The sequence below is a fragment of the Dissoconium aciculare genome, assembly GCF_010015565.1.
Source record: "Dissoconium aciculare CBS 342.82 unplaced genomic scaffold K489scaffold_4, whole genome shotgun sequence".
NCBI lineage: Eukaryota > Fungi > Ascomycota > Dothideomycetes > Mycosphaerellales > Dissoconiaceae > Dissoconium > Dissoconium aciculare.
In genome coordinates, this window is record NW_022984954.1 from 1,815,728 (window position 1) to 1,830,777 (window position 15,050).

General features: G+C 54.7%; 9 protein-coding genes across 9 annotated transcripts; 5 read left to right on the top strand and 4 right to left on the bottom strand.

The window, feature by feature from the left end:
- Positions 1-92: 92 nt before the first annotated feature.
- K489DRAFT_388052 (thioredoxin-like protein) lies at positions 93-526 on the top strand (the record flags this gene model as incomplete). Its single annotated transcript, XM_033606378.1, has 2 exons — positions 93-99; positions 168-526. The coding sequence occupies 2 exons, from the start codon at positions 93-95 to the stop codon at positions 524-526; spliced, it is 366 nt and encodes a 121-aa protein (XP_033461699.1).
- A 342-nt stretch (positions 527-868) lies between these two features.
- On the bottom strand, positions 869-2,215 carry K489DRAFT_379100 (uncharacterized protein; the record flags this gene model as incomplete). The annotated part of the gene is made up of 1 exon (XM_033604568.1): positions 869-2,215. A coding segment is annotated over exon 1 (820 nt), but the record flags the coding sequence as incomplete, so codon positions are not given.
- Positions 2,216-4,161: 1,946 nt separating this feature from the next.
- On the bottom strand, positions 4,162-4,756 carry K489DRAFT_430590 (uncharacterized protein; the record flags this gene model as incomplete). The annotated part of the gene is made up of 3 exons (XM_033608419.1): positions 4,162-4,312; positions 4,373-4,620; positions 4,679-4,756. The coding sequence occupies 3 exons, from the start codon at positions 4,754-4,756 to the stop codon at positions 4,162-4,164; spliced, it is 477 nt and encodes a 158-aa protein (XP_033461701.1).
- K489DRAFT_379102 (uncharacterized protein) lies at positions 4,754-5,573 on the top strand. Its single transcript, XM_033604569.1, has one exon. It carries the CDS (start codon positions 4,986-4,988, stop codon positions 5,460-5,462), a length of 477 nt encoding a protein of 158 aa, XP_033461702.1. The 5' UTR covers positions 4,754-4,985; the 3' UTR covers positions 5,463-5,573.
- Positions 5,574-6,283: 710 nt separating this feature from the next.
- On the top strand, positions 6,284-7,664 carry K489DRAFT_400501 (urease accessory protein UreG; the record flags this gene model as incomplete). The annotated part of the gene is made up of 3 exons (XM_033606994.1): positions 6,284-6,890; positions 6,964-7,440; positions 7,484-7,664. Exons 1-3 carry the CDS (start codon positions 6,703-6,705, stop codon positions 7,662-7,664), a joined length of 846 nt encoding a protein of 281 aa, XP_033461703.1. The 5' UTR covers positions 6,284-6,702.
- K489DRAFT_187569 (P-loop containing nucleoside triphosphate hydrolase protein) lies at positions 7,616-9,263 on the bottom strand. Its single transcript, XM_033599495.1, has 3 exons — positions 9,246-9,263; positions 8,676-9,007; positions 7,616-8,497 (listed from the first exon to the last, which is right to left on the bottom strand). The coding sequence occupies exons 2-3, from the start codon at positions 8,779-8,781 to the stop codon at positions 7,788-7,790; spliced, it is 816 nt and encodes a 271-aa protein (XP_033461704.1). The 5' UTR covers positions 8,782-9,007; positions 9,246-9,263; the 3' UTR covers positions 7,616-7,787.
- Positions 9,264-9,935: 672 nt separating this feature from the next.
- K489DRAFT_354914 (S-adenosyl-L-methionine-dependent methyltransferase) lies at positions 9,936-11,425 on the top strand (the record flags this gene model as incomplete). The annotated part of the gene is made up of 3 exons (XM_033602511.1): positions 9,936-10,167; positions 10,257-10,629; positions 10,759-11,425. The coding sequence occupies exons 1-3, from the start codon at positions 10,155-10,157 to the stop codon at positions 11,423-11,425; spliced, it is 1,053 nt and encodes a 350-aa protein (XP_033461705.1). The 5' UTR covers positions 9,936-10,154.
- A 223-nt stretch (positions 11,426-11,648) lies between these two features.
- K489DRAFT_388056 (uncharacterized protein) lies at positions 11,649-13,136 on the bottom strand (the record flags this gene model as incomplete). The annotated part of the gene is made up of 2 exons (XM_033606379.1): positions 11,649-12,630; positions 12,706-13,136. The coding sequence occupies 2 exons, from the start codon at positions 13,134-13,136 to the stop codon at positions 11,649-11,651; spliced, it is 1,413 nt and encodes a 470-aa protein (XP_033461706.1).
- Positions 13,137-13,991: 855 nt separating this feature from the next.
- On the top strand, positions 13,992-15,041 carry K489DRAFT_409029 (D-alanine--D-alanine; the record flags this gene model as incomplete). Its single annotated transcript, XM_033607539.1, has 1 exon — positions 13,992-15,041. One exon carries the CDS (start codon positions 13,992-13,994, stop codon positions 15,039-15,041), a length of 1,050 nt encoding a protein of 349 aa, XP_033461707.1.
- Positions 15,042-15,050: the final 9 nt, after the last annotated feature.

The following is a 15,050-nucleotide window of genomic DNA, read 5'->3' on the forward strand; positions in this document are numbered from 1 at the left end:
CGCCCTCGCAGTCGATCCACCAACCTCTTCCCTCTTCCCTCTCCCGTTCAATCCCTTCCAATCGCGCGTCCTCTCCCGGACCAGAAATTCGGATGAGACGTCCAACATTTACCCACCACCATCGCCATCGTTCTCACTGACACCACCTTCTCTTCCTCCCACCACAGAGCTCAAACCCTCCCACCCGGACTTCGAGATCCTCGGCTTCCCCTGCAACCAGTTCGGCGGCCAGGACCCGGGCAGCAACGACGAGATCCAGTCCTTCTGCCAGCTCAACTACGGCGTCACCTTCCCCGTGCTGGGCAAGATCGACGTCAACGGCGACAAGGCCGACCCGCTGTACGACTGGCTGAAGAAGAGCAAGCCGGGCATCATGGGCCTGCAGCGCGTCAAGTGGAACTTCGAGAAGTTCCTGATCGGCAAGGACGGCCTCGTCAAGGACCGCTGGGCCAGCACCAGCGGGCCCGCCACCCTGAAGGCCGCCATCGAGAAGGAGCTGGCGGTCACGCCCGAGGAGAAGCTGTAGCGATTTCGTGTGTCGGAGGAGAGTGGCCGGGCGGGACAGAGAGATATTCCACGATAACCGAAAATGAGAACCACGAGAGCTTGTCTTTTCGTTGTGTGAAGAACCCAACTCCATTTCGAGGCTCATTTATTGGAAGTCTCAGTTTGAAGGCGTGACACAAAGGATTTCCTTTTCGTACGGTGAGATAGGGGTTTCCTTTTCTGTTCGTGAGATCACAAGGCGGTTTTTCTCCTTTCTATATACATATGTGGAAATCGTCTTTTCCCCCTCAGGGTGATAAAAAAATAATAATAAAATCCCGGAATCTCCCAGACCCGGTTCTCTCCATGCCCGCTCTCCTCCGGGGGGGGGGGGGGGAACCCGTGACGGGGAAACGGTCAGGCTGGAATCGACGAAGAAGAAGAAGAATGAAATGAGAATGAGAATGAGAATGAAAAGGAAAGACTTCCTGATGAGGGAGTGAGCCAGCGAGCGAGTGAATGAGCGATGATCTTCGGGTCGAGAAAAAACACACGATGGAATTTAGCTGAGGGGGTATTTCTTTTTGTCTTCTTTCTTTTCTCTCCCGTTTTTGATAGACGCGAATCAATAGCGAGAGAGGGTACAGCAGAGAGGGAGGCGGAACGCATCAGGGAAAGCGCCAGCAGTCATCTCGAGGACTTCTCCTCTTCTTCTTCTTCTTTTTTTTCCTTTTCTTTTTCCTTTCTTTTTCCTTCTCTTCTCCTATCCTACGAACAGGAAGCCGCCCTCCGGCAGCCACTTGGGCGATTTCACCGCGATCTTGCGGCTCTGGAGTTTCCGCACGAACTGCTCCACGCGGCGGGACCGGCGCGGCATCGGCGAGGAACCGTCGCTGTTGCTGTTGTTGTTGCTGCTGCTGCTGTGGCGGTCGTCGTTGGGATCCACCCCTTCGGCGTTGGCGTTGGGCAGGCCGAGGCGTTCGGCGGCGGACGGGGTTTCGGAGACCTGTTGTTGTTTTTGTTGTGGCGGGGCCGGTGCTGCCGGATCGGCGGGTCGTGAGCTGCTGTCCTCGGGCGCGCGTTCGCGGACGGGAGGGTCGCGTCTCTTGTTCTCCTGCTGCGATGGTTTCTTGTTCTCCGACGGTGGGGATGATTTGCCCTCGTGGGACCCCTGCTGCGAGGACGTCGAGGGGAATCGCTTCTCGGGCGCGGCGCCGACGACCTGGAGCATCTGGCTTTTGTGCCCCGAAGAGGAGGACGCCTTGGTCTTGTCGGAGATGCCGCCGCTGCTGATGCCGGTCTCCTTCAGGGGCATGTCGCCGTCGCCGCCGGGGGCGCGTTTCCACGGCGCGGCGAACGCCGCTCGGAACGCTTGCGCTGTAGGCAATTCTATGGGTTGGAAGGAGTTCGTCGTGCTGTCCTGCTGTGCCGTGCTTTCCTTCGAAGACTGTTTCTCAACTTTGGCCGTGTCGGCTTCGACGGGGGCGCGCTTGGCGCTTGCTGGGCGCTCGGCCGCGGCGGCGGCACGTTTGGCTTTGACGCGTTTGGGATTTGTCCGGGCTTGTCTCGGCGAGGGGAGCCCGAGCATCTTCAGGGCATCTGGGGACTCGGCACGCCGTTGCTTCGGAGCGGAGGCCGCTGCTTTGGGACCTGACCTGGCATCGCGGGACTTTCGTCGACTCGGTGCTGGGCCGGCGGCGAGCACATCTTCTTGGAGAGCTTTGTCATCTGAGACTTATCGTCAGCAAAAACGTGAAGAGGCAATTGGTCGATGAGAACCTACTGGCTATTTCAACTTCAGGGTCGGTCGTGGTCTGACATGTCGTGACGGCGCCATCCAGCTGGACGCCGTTCGATGTGCTGGTCTGGCATGTCAATCCGGCTTCGTTTCCAGATGTTGTCGCTGCCGTCGCCAGGCAAAGTGCGTACACCGCACTGAGAATGACAATCGAGCGACGCATCGTTTCGATCGGTCTTGTCCAATGTGGCTACGGTATCCCTGCAGATGAGCCGATGTCGATGGTGGAAATTATCAGACAAACTGCCGCAGCGAGCAAGTTCGATCGGACGTGATGGAGCGTGATAGCAGATGAGAAGCTCCAAATGAGATCCGCCAGGCGTAAATTGCAATCGATGCGGAAACGTCGACGAGAAGCGAAAAGGGCTAGTAAACTGCCCTGGTGGAGATGGTAGTGATGGTGATGATGTATCGGTAAGATGAGAGACGCGGTGGGCTTATATGTTTTGCCGTTGGAGCTCATATTACGCAGGGCAGAGGCCAACCGTGACCGTCCTTATGGGTCACTGACATCTTGCCCCGGTCCAGGCGGAGTACCACTCTGCGGTCGTGAGGATTTCTGGCGAGAGAACAGCGGTTGTGGCGGCGGTCACGGTGGTTGACAGGAGATTACATCCCAGGAGCCATGGGAGGACAGGTCAACCAGCTGGATGGGTTTTCTCATCTGCTCGAAAGAGATGGACTTGTGCGAGGGCCGTTCAGGTATCCCGCTGTCTTCTGGTCATCATGAACGGCCGTCGACCCCTTGATATCGATTCGGTGCCCACTGAGGACCTGGACCGAAGAAACCCATGGGTGGCAGGCAGGGCCGATATTGAGATGCGCAGGTCAGCCTTCTTTGCAATATGTTAGCCAGCAATCATCAGTGCCGGAGACGCGAACTGACCCTCAGCGGCGCATCTCGTGTGGTTCAAACGTTTCTGAAACGTTGACCCTGCCGCGGAGTACGGCTGGACAGCTCCGAACTGGTGAGTGGGCTAGCAATAAGAGCTGGAGCATTTTGTATTTACCCAAAGCATCTGGCATTTTATTTTTCACAACCATGGGTATGCATTGAGGATGCTGGTGGACATCGTCAAGATCGTCGCTCATCAAGGAGAGCCTCTACGCGACAAGCATTTCGATTGCAATAGCCTAGCTTGAGAGCATCTCCGTACCTGCATCACGAGCATGCACCGTTTTCCACGTGATAGCCGCCTAACTGGACAAAGAGCTTAGTGTATCGGAAACCGTGTCGTGAAGCATACATGACTTTCATTCTCAATGTCAAATGCATCAATTCATCCGTGTGACGTCGAACAAATCGCCCCGCCCGCAAAGACGTCTCAAGATGACGCTTACCGTATGCTGACCAGGATGCCCTTGTCATCACATGATCCTTGTTGCAGTCTGTCAACTGTCAAGTTCGCTCGAAAAGAACGACAATTTCGTGAAAGCTCCACATGTGACGCAGGGTGACCTGAAAAGCAATCCTGTCCTCAGCAGGGGTAACAAAACGGTCGACCGCTGATGGCTCTTCTCATGGTGCAGCTATTCACGTGCAGGTCAGATCATTGCGGAAGCAGAAAGGCCTTTGCTGGGGAGGGATATCTGTCGCATCCCCGCCTTTTTTTCTCTTGAGTATATGCCAAGCGAGCGCGGATGATGGATCCGGCGCCGGAAGATGTTACAGAGATCCGAAAACGGCCCTGCCATCATTTTTGATAACCATTTGCCTATTCAAAAATTTGCTGGCATCGTCGATTGGTTCTTTAATGGTGATGCGAGCTCGAAAGAGAGACCATGATTCGGGACGCCTAACCCGAAAATGTAAAATGACAGATCCACCATGAACCACCCCTCCGGCATTTTTCGCCGAAGTGATGTGGATATGATACTCAATTTCGTTGCCCCACTTGATATTGCATCAGAGCTGCTTCTAACATACGAATCTGGGTTTGTAGTTTTTCGTTGTCGAGGCGCAAAGACACAATCTGCGCTCGAAGCTCGGTGATTTGGTGTCGCTGACGGTCACGGTATGCCTGCTGTCTGATGACGAAACTTGTCAACGCCGTCAACCCACAGAACGTGTGCTCATCCATTACTTACGATGCTCGGTTTTGTTCTCTTCGGCGAGTTTGCTTGCCAGCGCTTGCGAAACTTGTATCGACACTGAAAATACCCCCTTTGCGAGAATTGGTCTGTTCGCGATACATTCTCATCAATTCGGCGTTGACTTCCTGATCACACAGTTCCATGTGTTCTGCTGTGGGGGCGGATGTCGGCTTTGAACGAGCCATTGATTGTGACATGATCACATCGACATTGAGAATTTCATTGTCCGAAGCAGGAGACAGCTTCTCGTGGAGGTTAGTTGGCGAGGTCAGGATAAATGATAATGTAAAAGGGGCTTACCGAAGGCCACCAGGATATCGAGCCATCCGGGATATCAAAACTCGAGCAGCTGCTGTCAGGGCTGTCTTTACCGAACATGTTAAAGGTATTCATTTGAAGCCTCGATGGAATCTTATGTCGAAAAGATTATCAACGGATAATTATATTCTGATAGCGGAATCGTGGGAGTCGGCCAATGTTGATGTCTAGGCGGAGATCTTGCCGAAGCATTTATCATTTGCCTGCCGGTAGCGCGCATCCTGAATATTGGAAAGGGACGAGACAACATCGGTCTTGGCGAAGAGATTGATGGCATTCGCGATGTCCGATGGCTACCTACTTTACAGACGCCATGTCCAATGGGATGATGCTAGACGGCCGTCGTCTTTTGAGACACCGCTGTCTGCTAAGGAATAAGCGAGCAGCATGGCTGGCACATTGGAAAACGCATGGCATGCGTGGTTTTGGGTTAAGGATAATGCGAGCCAGGACATACGGCATGCTCGGGACGACTGAAGGACAACGAATGGGTGTTTCGAACCCCCAGATCATCTCCACGGGCGCGCTCTTTGCATATCGACCACAGGCGAAACGTACGCCGGAGCGACTTACCGTTGGCTTGAAGGATATTACTCATAGCACAAGGCGATTGTCACATGTGCTGGCTCGGCCACAACATCAATGCTCAACTTTCCTCGTTGGCGTGTTTTGCAAGGCGCAATGGACAAGCAACCTTGCATCGGTCACTCCGGTGGCTTGCTCGAAATACACACCAGCTCAACTAAATGAGGCGATATTCTTATAGAGCACCCATATGTCGTTGAACGTCCACGGAGGTCGCCGATGAGAAGAATCTATTCATTCCTCGAGACCGGACTGTCCGGTTTGCAGGACTTCAGCTCGGCTCCTGATCTGTCAAGCGATGAGTATATTGTGGACGAAGTAGCAGTATGCAGAATTTGGCAGAGATTTATGGCGTTCTGAGAAGACCCCCAGCAGACGTGCCGACGCAGCGTTCGTTATTCAACTAGCGTGGTTGTTTCCCTGTTCATGCTTGTTTCCTGTACGGGGCTTTTGGACCACAGGTCAGGAGGCTTCCACTGCCAAGGCGTATGTCTTTTCGAGATGCTGTTGTGTGCTTCACCATCATGAGGTACTCCGCATCTTGTCTGCACGCAATCTGCGAGTGCTACCATTTCGAGGTCGTGTCGGGCTTTGGGGCCGCAGTGCAAGCCAAGCCATCACACCACCGCTTCTCGGATGTGTATTTGGTTTGATCCGTCGGTAAACAACCGAGAACCTGCATCTTGGCAAACGCAGCAGGGTGACATTCTTCTGGGGCGAGTGACATTTTGGACGACATTGTATTGTTGATGACAGGGATAGGCGTGATGAGGCGGGAAACGGGAGAAATGAAAGGAGACTGGTGAAGCAATAGAGAGGAGGTATTTGAACAAGCGACTGGGCGAATCCTGGCGCATTTGATGGCGTCCCGCCCGGGAGACAGAATCGCCTGAACACGCAATGCTATTCAATTTGGAAAATGTTGACACGGCTTCAACTCGATTTTGCCAACGGTCTGAATAATCGTGCTCAGAGCGAGAACGTCCGACTTGAAATGCAGGTAAAGTGTTGGTGATAGGCCTGCCTCGAGGAAAGCGCGTAGTCTGTCTCATTGCACGCGCCCGCCCAAGACATGCCCGTAATCGCGTCGTGAATGTGGATCGTCACAGCCTTGAAAGGACACCGTTTGTTTCCCTCGTCATGCCTCGCGATATGGCTCACTTCTCAATACATCGTTTCTGATGGATGACCATCGTGTTGACGGCGGCGCGTTATCATCTTCATTACACATACCCACACGCAATCACATTGCGATTCCAAGACTTCCAACCCCACATGCCCCACCTCGAACACGGCACAAGTCATGGCCGGAACGATAAGAGTCGAGGAAACAATCACGACGGGCGGACGACCTGAATGAGAAGTATTCCAGGACACGCATCTTTCAACAGCACAAGAACACATCCTTCCTCGACGAAAAGATGGCTTCTCACTCACACGACCACCAACACTCCCATGAGGGACACGCGAGCCATTCCCACGCCGCAGGCGGCGACCACGGTCACACACATGAGATTCTCGACGGACCGGGCTCATTCCTCGGCCGCGAGATGCCCATCGTCGAAGGCAGGAATTTCGAGGAACGAGCATTTACCGTCGGTATCGGTGGGTACGTTCCGGATCCTCGCACGATCAATTGGCATATTCTCCCAGCGCTGACTAGCCTGGCGGTTCCACTACAGACCTGTTGGTTCTGGAAAGACCGCATTGATGCTCGCCCTTTGCATGGCATTACGAGAGGAATACAACATCGCCGCCGTCACCAATGACATCTTCACGCGCGAAGACTGCGAGTTCCTCACGCGACACAAGGCACTACCAGCGGAGAGGATCCGTGCCATCGAGACGGGAGGCTGTCCTCACGCGGCTGTCCGTGAGGACATCAGCGTCAACCTGGCGGCCTTGACCGACCTCCACCGAGAATTCCGTACCCAGCTTCTACTGATTGAAAGCGGCGGTGACAACCTCGCAGCCAACTATTCACGGGAGTTGGCGGATTTCATCATTTACGTGATCGATGTCAGCGGTGGAGATAAGATTCCACGAAAAGGCGGTCCGGGCATTACCCAGAGTGACTTGTTGATCGTCAACAAGACCGACCTGGCGGAATTGATCGGTGCTGACCTCGGCGTCATGGAACGAGACGCGAGGAAGATTCGGTAAGTTCACGTCGCCGTCGCCGTTGCGTGTGCACCATACCAGCTTTCTAGCATTGTTCCTTGCTGATGTCCAATGTGTTGCACACAGAGAGGGTGGCCCGACCATTTTTGCGCAAGTCAAGCATGGAAAGGGCATGGACCAGATCGTCGACTTGATCCTGAGCGCATGGAGAAGTAGCGGGGCCAGCACAGCAGCAGGGAGCGTCGGCGGTGGAACGAAGTGAGAGGGAGTGTCGACCAAGAGACCAAGCCCTCAAAATCTTGCATCAGTCGGCCATCATCTCACTCCTTGCCATTACTACTTGAAAACAAGATCTCTTCCAGAAGAAATTCAAATGATCAACCTCTCACGTCGTCTCCGTCTCCGCCGGTTTCCACTCCTCGTCCTCTTTACTAACAATAATTTCCTGCACATCCAACCTTCCCTCCAGAATCTGCCTCCCGTTCACGAGATCATTCTCATCCGCCCTCCTAGCAGCCTCTTCTTCGTCCTTACAAATCCCACTCGCTACGTGCCGTCGGATCAACCTCTTCCGGGCGATGCTCTCTTCGACTTCGACGAACCATAATTCATCCATGAGTTCCGCCGCGGCTTTCCACTCCGGAGCGATTTTCCTCGCCGGATCATCTTCGCCTGTCTCTTCTCCTTCTTTCTCAGATTCTTTCGACGAAGAAGACGATGTCTTTCCCAGAGACAGATAATTCCCCTCGAACACCACGATGCGCACCGTGCTCGGCACCCCGATCCTGCCTTCCACCGGATCCTTGCCCGCATGGTCGAAACTCGGCGCATGGACCGTGCTGGTCTCCGGCAGGATCGGCTCGCGCAGTTTCTGCACCAGCGCGAGAAACCCCGGCGCATCGAATGTGAATGCCGCGCCTCGGCGAGCGTGGGCGAGGGTCGGGTTCGGCATCGAGGAGAGGTGGGCGCGCGTGTAGTGGAAGCCGTCGAGCGGGATGAAGGCGGCGAGGGAGAGATGTTGGCCCAGCGCCGGCGAGGCTTCTTTGTGGTGGTCGTTGAGGCGGGTGACGAGGGTTTTGGCGAGGGTGGTTTTTCCTGGAAAAACAGGAGTGGGATTTGATTAGATGTGTCTGACGTGCGGTTTTGATCCTCTGCTTGGGGTTTTCATTATCTTTCTTTTCCTGTCCAAATCGTTCTTCCTTCCTCTTTCTCAAATTCGTCGTTTCCCTCTCGTTCTCGTTTTGAGGGTTTCATGTGATTGCCTTGTGCTCACCTGATCCCGGAATGCCGCTGATCGCGATCAATAGTCGCTTACTCGCTGGGAGCTCTTCGTGGAGCTTCCATGCCTTGTCGACTAATCGTTGGACCTGATCGTCCATGCTTCTGCAATGCTCCGTATTCTGAAATTCTTCGTTCGTATTCGGTAGATTCTCCCACCTCAGATAGGATTTCTCTTGAGTCTTCGCCTGTAGTAGGGTTTATGTTATCCAACAAGACGGCGATGTTCAAAGTCGAATTCGAGGTCGCAGAGGACGAGGAGAAAAGGATTATCAGATCAAGACATCTTTGTACGACTGTCACCCGTCAAATTGCGCCTCGTCATTTCTGCCAATGTCGATCAGCGCAGCTCAGGAGATGGACTGGGAAAAGCTCGGCGACATGCAGTGCCCATTGAGCCGCTGTCACTATTACGTATGTGCAGGTGCGTCGTGCATCGCGAAACAATTCACGACAAGCGCCCAGAAGCGGCTTGCGGACGACATATTGGGACGACACTCTCGCCTATTGACTTCTGCTCTATCGGAGCTGATGATACTCGGATATGACAAATGCGGCGGCCTACCTATCCAGTCGCCCTGTGATCATCCAACACAATCGCCCGGCGAATCCCTGTCCGTCTGATCTCCATCTTCAAGAGGGGTTAAACTTCCGCCGATCATCCTTATCAGCGCTCTTCTATCTCGTTTCCCCCCCTCCTCCGGGCGCAAGATGACGCAGCCTCACCCAAAGCGAATCCCCGAATCTCGGAATTTCCTTGCCGGTGCCACGTGCGGAACCTCCAAGCAGAGTCCCTGCAGAAATGATAGAGTCTCCTCCGCTGTGGTATGCGACTTCGGCATTCAGGCCCGGTCACGCCGGTGGACGGTATAATAAATGGCGATGATGGACTTGAGCTGGGCAAGCGCGCCGAGATAGGGCGATATAGCGATAAACCCAATGGCCCGATGTCCACACTCTGGCGCGACAGATGGTTGAATCGGCAATGTGCTCCGAGACGCGAGATCGGCACTCCTTTCACCTTACCCAACACGAGATGTTTATATTACACGGATGCTACTATCACCGCCACACGATCCTCCTTTTATGCCTCGTTTTCCTCCTTGTCCGCCGATGTTCTGATTGAGCATTTTCCGCGTCGCAATTCATCAATCGCGGTCAAGAAGTCATGACGTCAGAAAGCCGGCCAAAAGCCGTGGAGAATGCTCGTGCACTGTCTCAACGGTGGTGGCTCTATCGCATGTTCCGGGACCATGAATCGCCGGGCCTTTGAACTCGCCGACGGTGTGGAGGTGAAATCGCGACTCGTCACAACAACCGGAAAATAGAGCACTGTAGATCGACATACTGGGAAATCTTGTCGCGATACTGTCTGTCCAGGAACGTCACGGCTTCGACGACCCTGCAGCCGCAACAGCTTTCAGTGAGCTAGCCATCGTATCAATCTCGTCCTCCGGGTAGGCACACGAGAACCATGACTTACTACGGTACGACCGATCGCGATGATAGCATTCCATCATCAAGATCCTCCACCGACACCACTCGGGATGACGATTCTAACCACACCCAACAACAGATGACCTGATCGAAAAAGTCGTCGATGGCGGCTACCTGCCCATCTTCCTCCTGCGCCGGGGCATCCGACAACAACTCCAGGAGCGGGTCAACATCATCAAGGCCACCAACTTGACCGAAAGCTACGAGACCAAGATGAACTACGTCGACCTCCTCCGGAGCCGTCCCATCGCCATCGAGACCGCCGCCGCCAACACCCAGCACTATGAGGTCGGCACCGGTGTCTTGTCCGCCTGTCTCGGCCCACGCATGAAGTACAGCTGCTGCCTGTATCCCAAGGGCACCGAGACCCTGGCGCAGGCGGAGATTGCCATGTTGGAGAGCTACGTGGAGAAGGCGCAGCTCAAGGACGGGATGACCATGTTCGACCTCGGGTGAGTCCAGCCGTGTTCCAAGCCGGGCGGTCTTTTGTTTTCCGTTTCACATGACAGTTCCTCCATTATTCGCTTCCGGAAAAAAAAGGGAAATAAAAAGATCCGTACTGATACCAATCCGTCCCATAGCTGCGGCTGGGGTTCCCTCTCCCTCTACCTCGCCGAGGTCTTCCCCAACTCCCAAATCACCGGCTTCTCCAACTCGCGCACCCAGAAGATCTACATCGACGGCGAAGCCCAGAAGAAGGGCCTGACCAACTTGACCATCATCACGGGCGACATCGCGGAGTACGACTTCAAGGGGACGCCGCAAGAGGGCGCCTTCGACCGGGTGCTCTCGATCGAGCTGTTCGAGCACATGAAGAACTACGAGCTGCTGCTCTCCAAGGTCAGCAGCCTGCTGAAGCCGCGCGGCAAGCTGTTCGTGCACATCTTCGCGCACAAGACGACGCCCTACGACTTCGAGACCGGCTGGATGACGACCTTCTTCTTCACCGGCGGCACCATGCCCAGCGCGGACCTCCTGTCGTTCTTCCAGAAAGACCTTAATCTGGAGCGGCAGTGGTGGGTGAACGGCAAGCATTACGCCAAGACCTGCGAGGATTGGCTCAGCAAGATGAACTCCTCCCGCAAGGCCATCTGGCCGCATCTCGAGGAGACGTATGGCACCGGCCATGAGACGAGCAAGTGGTTCCATCGCTGGCAGGTTTTCTATCTGGCGTGTGCGGAGCTGTTCGCGTGGGACGGCGGCGAGGAGTGGGGTGTTTGCCATTACTTATTTGAGAAGCCCGAGTGAGGAACCTCCGTCTCGTTGGGATTGAGGAGGGGAGTAGTTTCGCTTTTTGTAGTGGATGTCGAATCTGTTTCCTCGACGAGAGATTTGCAGCCGCGGCGTTGTCTTGCAGTCTTCCTTGTAGATCATAGAAGACTTCCCCCAAATTCCGCAATGGATGGTGGTCACGATAGATCCCTCGTGAAACGCCGCTCCCTCTGTTTTCTGTTCTCGATCCCCTCTCCATTCAGACATAAAGATGTTTACTCTGATATCTCCACCAATCGTCCCTCGTATCCGCCTTCCTCCACACGCCCACGCCCCCGGAGACCCCCTTCTCATTGCAACTCCAATGCCCACTCTCCACGTTCTCCCACCAATTCTCCAAGATGGCGACCAATTTCGGCCCGTGTCTCATGACGAACGGGTTGATATCGACCTGATACAGATCCGAATAACTCCGGCGGATGGGTCGGAAGTCGGAGGTGCGCGCGTATCGATTCGCGCCGAGGAGGATGGGCAGCACCAGCCGGCACGCGTCCTCGAAGGGGTTCTGCGCGTTGGGGAAGGCGTCGAGGTACAGCCCGCAGGGCACGCTCTCCAGCGTGGAGAAGGGCCAGCGGAACTTGGCCTCTTTGCCCGACACGCTGCCCGGACACCGCAGGAAGAGGAAGGGCATCTTCATGTTGCTCGTCTCCTTGGGGAATTTCTCCAGGATCGAGGTGAAGGGCTGGTGCACGAATTCGTCCGTCTTGGGCAGCCGCACCCCCGGCGCCAGGAAACTTATCTCCGAGGCTTGCGCGTGCCGGAGCAGTTCGTAGGCGAAGCCGTGCGGGATTTTGGCGGCGTTGAGGGCGGAGTTGGAGGCGATGGGCCGGAGGGGTTCTTCGGGGGTGAGGAAGGCGCGCTTTTCGAGGGATGTGACGAGCTTTTTCCATGCGGCTATGCAGTTGTGGAGATCGTTGCTCGTGAAGGGTTGGAGGAGCCAGGGGAGGGTGTTGGCGTTGGCGCGTTGCAGGGCGAGTTGTGGGGAGAGGGAGTCTGAGGGGAGGGATTGGTCTTTGGCCCGGGCTTCGTGGACTGCGAAGGCTTTTTCCGCTTCGACCATGTCGATGAAGGCGCTGAGGATGGCTTCGAGCTTTTGCCAGGGGAGATCGCGGTTCTTGCGGAGGTCGAAGACGTGGTTGTAGGTTGGCATTAGGATTGCGGATTGGGTGATTTGGTCATATCTTGTTCCCCCTGTGATCAGCGCGAATTCCCGACGTCACTGTTGTCCTTCAATAAGAAAGAGATGCCACACTTACACGATCCCTGCCGGATGCGTCACCAACGCCGGCGAGGTCGAATACAGCACGAGGAACCGATACTTCTCCACATGCTCCGGATCATGATCCTCATCCTCCAGCACCTCTCCCAGCCGGAGCATTTCAATCGGCGCGGCCAGCCCTCGGACGTGATAGAAGAAATTATGTTCGGGGACATCAAAGATCTTCTGGAGATAGCGCACCACCTCTGGATGGAGGACTTTCTGGAGGGGCTGACTCCCGTGTCGGCTCCACCAGGATTTGCGCGCCATCGTCGGGATCGATTTCCCGCCGCAAACCCAGCCGTAGAGCATCAGCGTGTTGTGGAGAGCGGCGCATCGTTCGACGTCGAGACCGATCCCTTCTTTCGCTGGGTTCTTGGAGGTTATGCGGTGTTTGGCGACGGGCGCGAAGAGGGCGTTGCTGGTCATAGCATATGGTCTTTTCCGGTTTTCGCTCGTGGTCCTTGTGTTCTCTTGATCTCTTTGGGCGCAGTTTTCCTCTTCGGATTTTCTCTTCAATAAACTGACAATCACCGAGCTAGGGACGACTCTTCTCGCTTGATCGATGTATACGCTTTCTGTTCGACAACAAAGGATGGGTATATCAAGTCATATAAGAGTCAGAGGTGAAGTGTTCCCGAGTAGACTCAGGCGGGGAAGAGCGACAGACTCGTTGACTGGAATAACGGAATTGTGCGCTTGTCTCAACCCGCCCAGCAGTTCTTATTGGCATCTCCTCGGTGACATTGCTCAAGATGCAGTTGCTCGACACTGTTATTGTAATAAACTCCTGGCAGACTCGCCTCGCTTTGGTATCTAGGTTATAGACGTGTTGAATGAATTCCATGTTTCGCTGGCGATGACGTATTGCCAGCAACTTTTCAAAATCCTTTCTTCATCTGATGAAGAGGCAAGCATTCACCTCCACTCATCACTCCAATTTATACTACATACAGGAGATGTGATCGATATCAATGAGAGGAGATATACAGTAATACGGTAAGTGACTGGCAGTCCGATCTTTGTGAATCTTGAGTACAGGGCATGTACCGCGACTCCAAAAGTATTACATATACAGGCGGGAGAGAACAAGACTCCAGGCGTGACGATGAGAGACGGGAATTAGCGGTCGCCCAGTACGACATGTCGGATATATGGCACAGGAGAGAAATCAAGAAGCTTTTCTAGAAGCCAAACTATATAAAAACAACAGTGGAGATCCCGACGAGAAAAGATCGGGAGTTTTCTCCGCTTAATTTTATTTTCCTGTAAACAGCAGCGACGATGGCGCTGTCTTCGCCTGTCCCAAGACTCGTCATCGTCGCAGGCGGTCAATCACCCGAGCATGACATCTCACTGCGATCTGCAAGACGTCTGTTTGAAGACTTGCGACAAGAAGGTTCCATATCCGTCCACGTCCAGATTGTGAGACGTGATGGAACCTGGCTTTCTCAGGGGGAGAGCGGCCGTGTGATCGTACAGGATCATGAAATTCCCAAAATCTCCGAGTCCGCTGGCGACCCTATGAGCCCTGGAGTCTTCGCGGAACTGGTTCAGAAAGACAAAATCGTCCTGCCGATGATCCACGGGGCTACGGGAGAGGATGGGACGCTACAGGGCTTCCTGGGTATCCTCGGGATCCCATACATAGGCTGCGGCGTCCGCTCGTCTGCAGTCTGCATGGATAAGGCTGTATTCAAGGCTATCGCCAGTCAGAAAGGCTTTCCCCAAACTCGATACATCACCCTACAGCGCAATGTCTGGCAACAGGCTCCTGCTTTGGAGAGCCTGCGAAACCTTCGAAGGCCGCTTGTTGTAAAGCCGTCGAGTCTGGGCTCTTCGATCGGCGTAGCCAAAGTAGATTCCGATGAAGAGCTCCAGCGTGCCGTCGATACTGCTTTGGAATTGGACTCGACCTGCATCGTCGAGGAGGCCGTCCGCACCATGTGGGAGTTTGAAATCTGCGCCATAGGGCCAACTTTCTCGCCCCGGCTGAGCTGCATCGGGAAAATCGTCAACAAAAACAGCTTCGTGGGATACGAGGACAAATACGGGGCAGAGGCGACCAACGAATTCGAAGTCCCCGCCGAAATCGCCCCGTCGTTGGCCGAACGGGTTCGGGACATCGCCAGGGAAGCATACGCCGTTTTCGGCTGCGAGAGCATGGCTCGGATCGATTTCCTCTACGACGTCGCGGGCGACGGGCTTCTCCTGAACGAGATCAACACTCTACCCGGCTTTACGCGGACGTCGTTGTTCCCGGTGTTGTGGCGGGAGTCGGGAATCTCGTTGCCCGAGCTGCTACGGACGCTCATGGCGGATGCGAAAGGTTGATGGTTCTGT

What these genes read in the sequence shown, in the direction of transcription:
- K489DRAFT_379102 (XM_033604569.1), top strand. Translation starts at nt 4,986, where the DNA reads ATGGCTACCTACTTTACAGACGCCATGTCCAATGGGATGATGCTAGAC.
- K489DRAFT_187569 (XM_033599495.1), bottom strand. Translation starts at nt 8,781, where the DNA reads ATGGACGATCAGGTCCAACGATTAGTCGACAAGGCATGGAAGCTCCAC. An exon ending in CAGCGGCATTCCGGGATCAG is followed by an intron (nt 8,498 to 8,675) that starts GTGAGCACAAGG and finishes CTGTTTTTCCAG; the next exon opens with GAAAAACCACCCTCGCCAAA.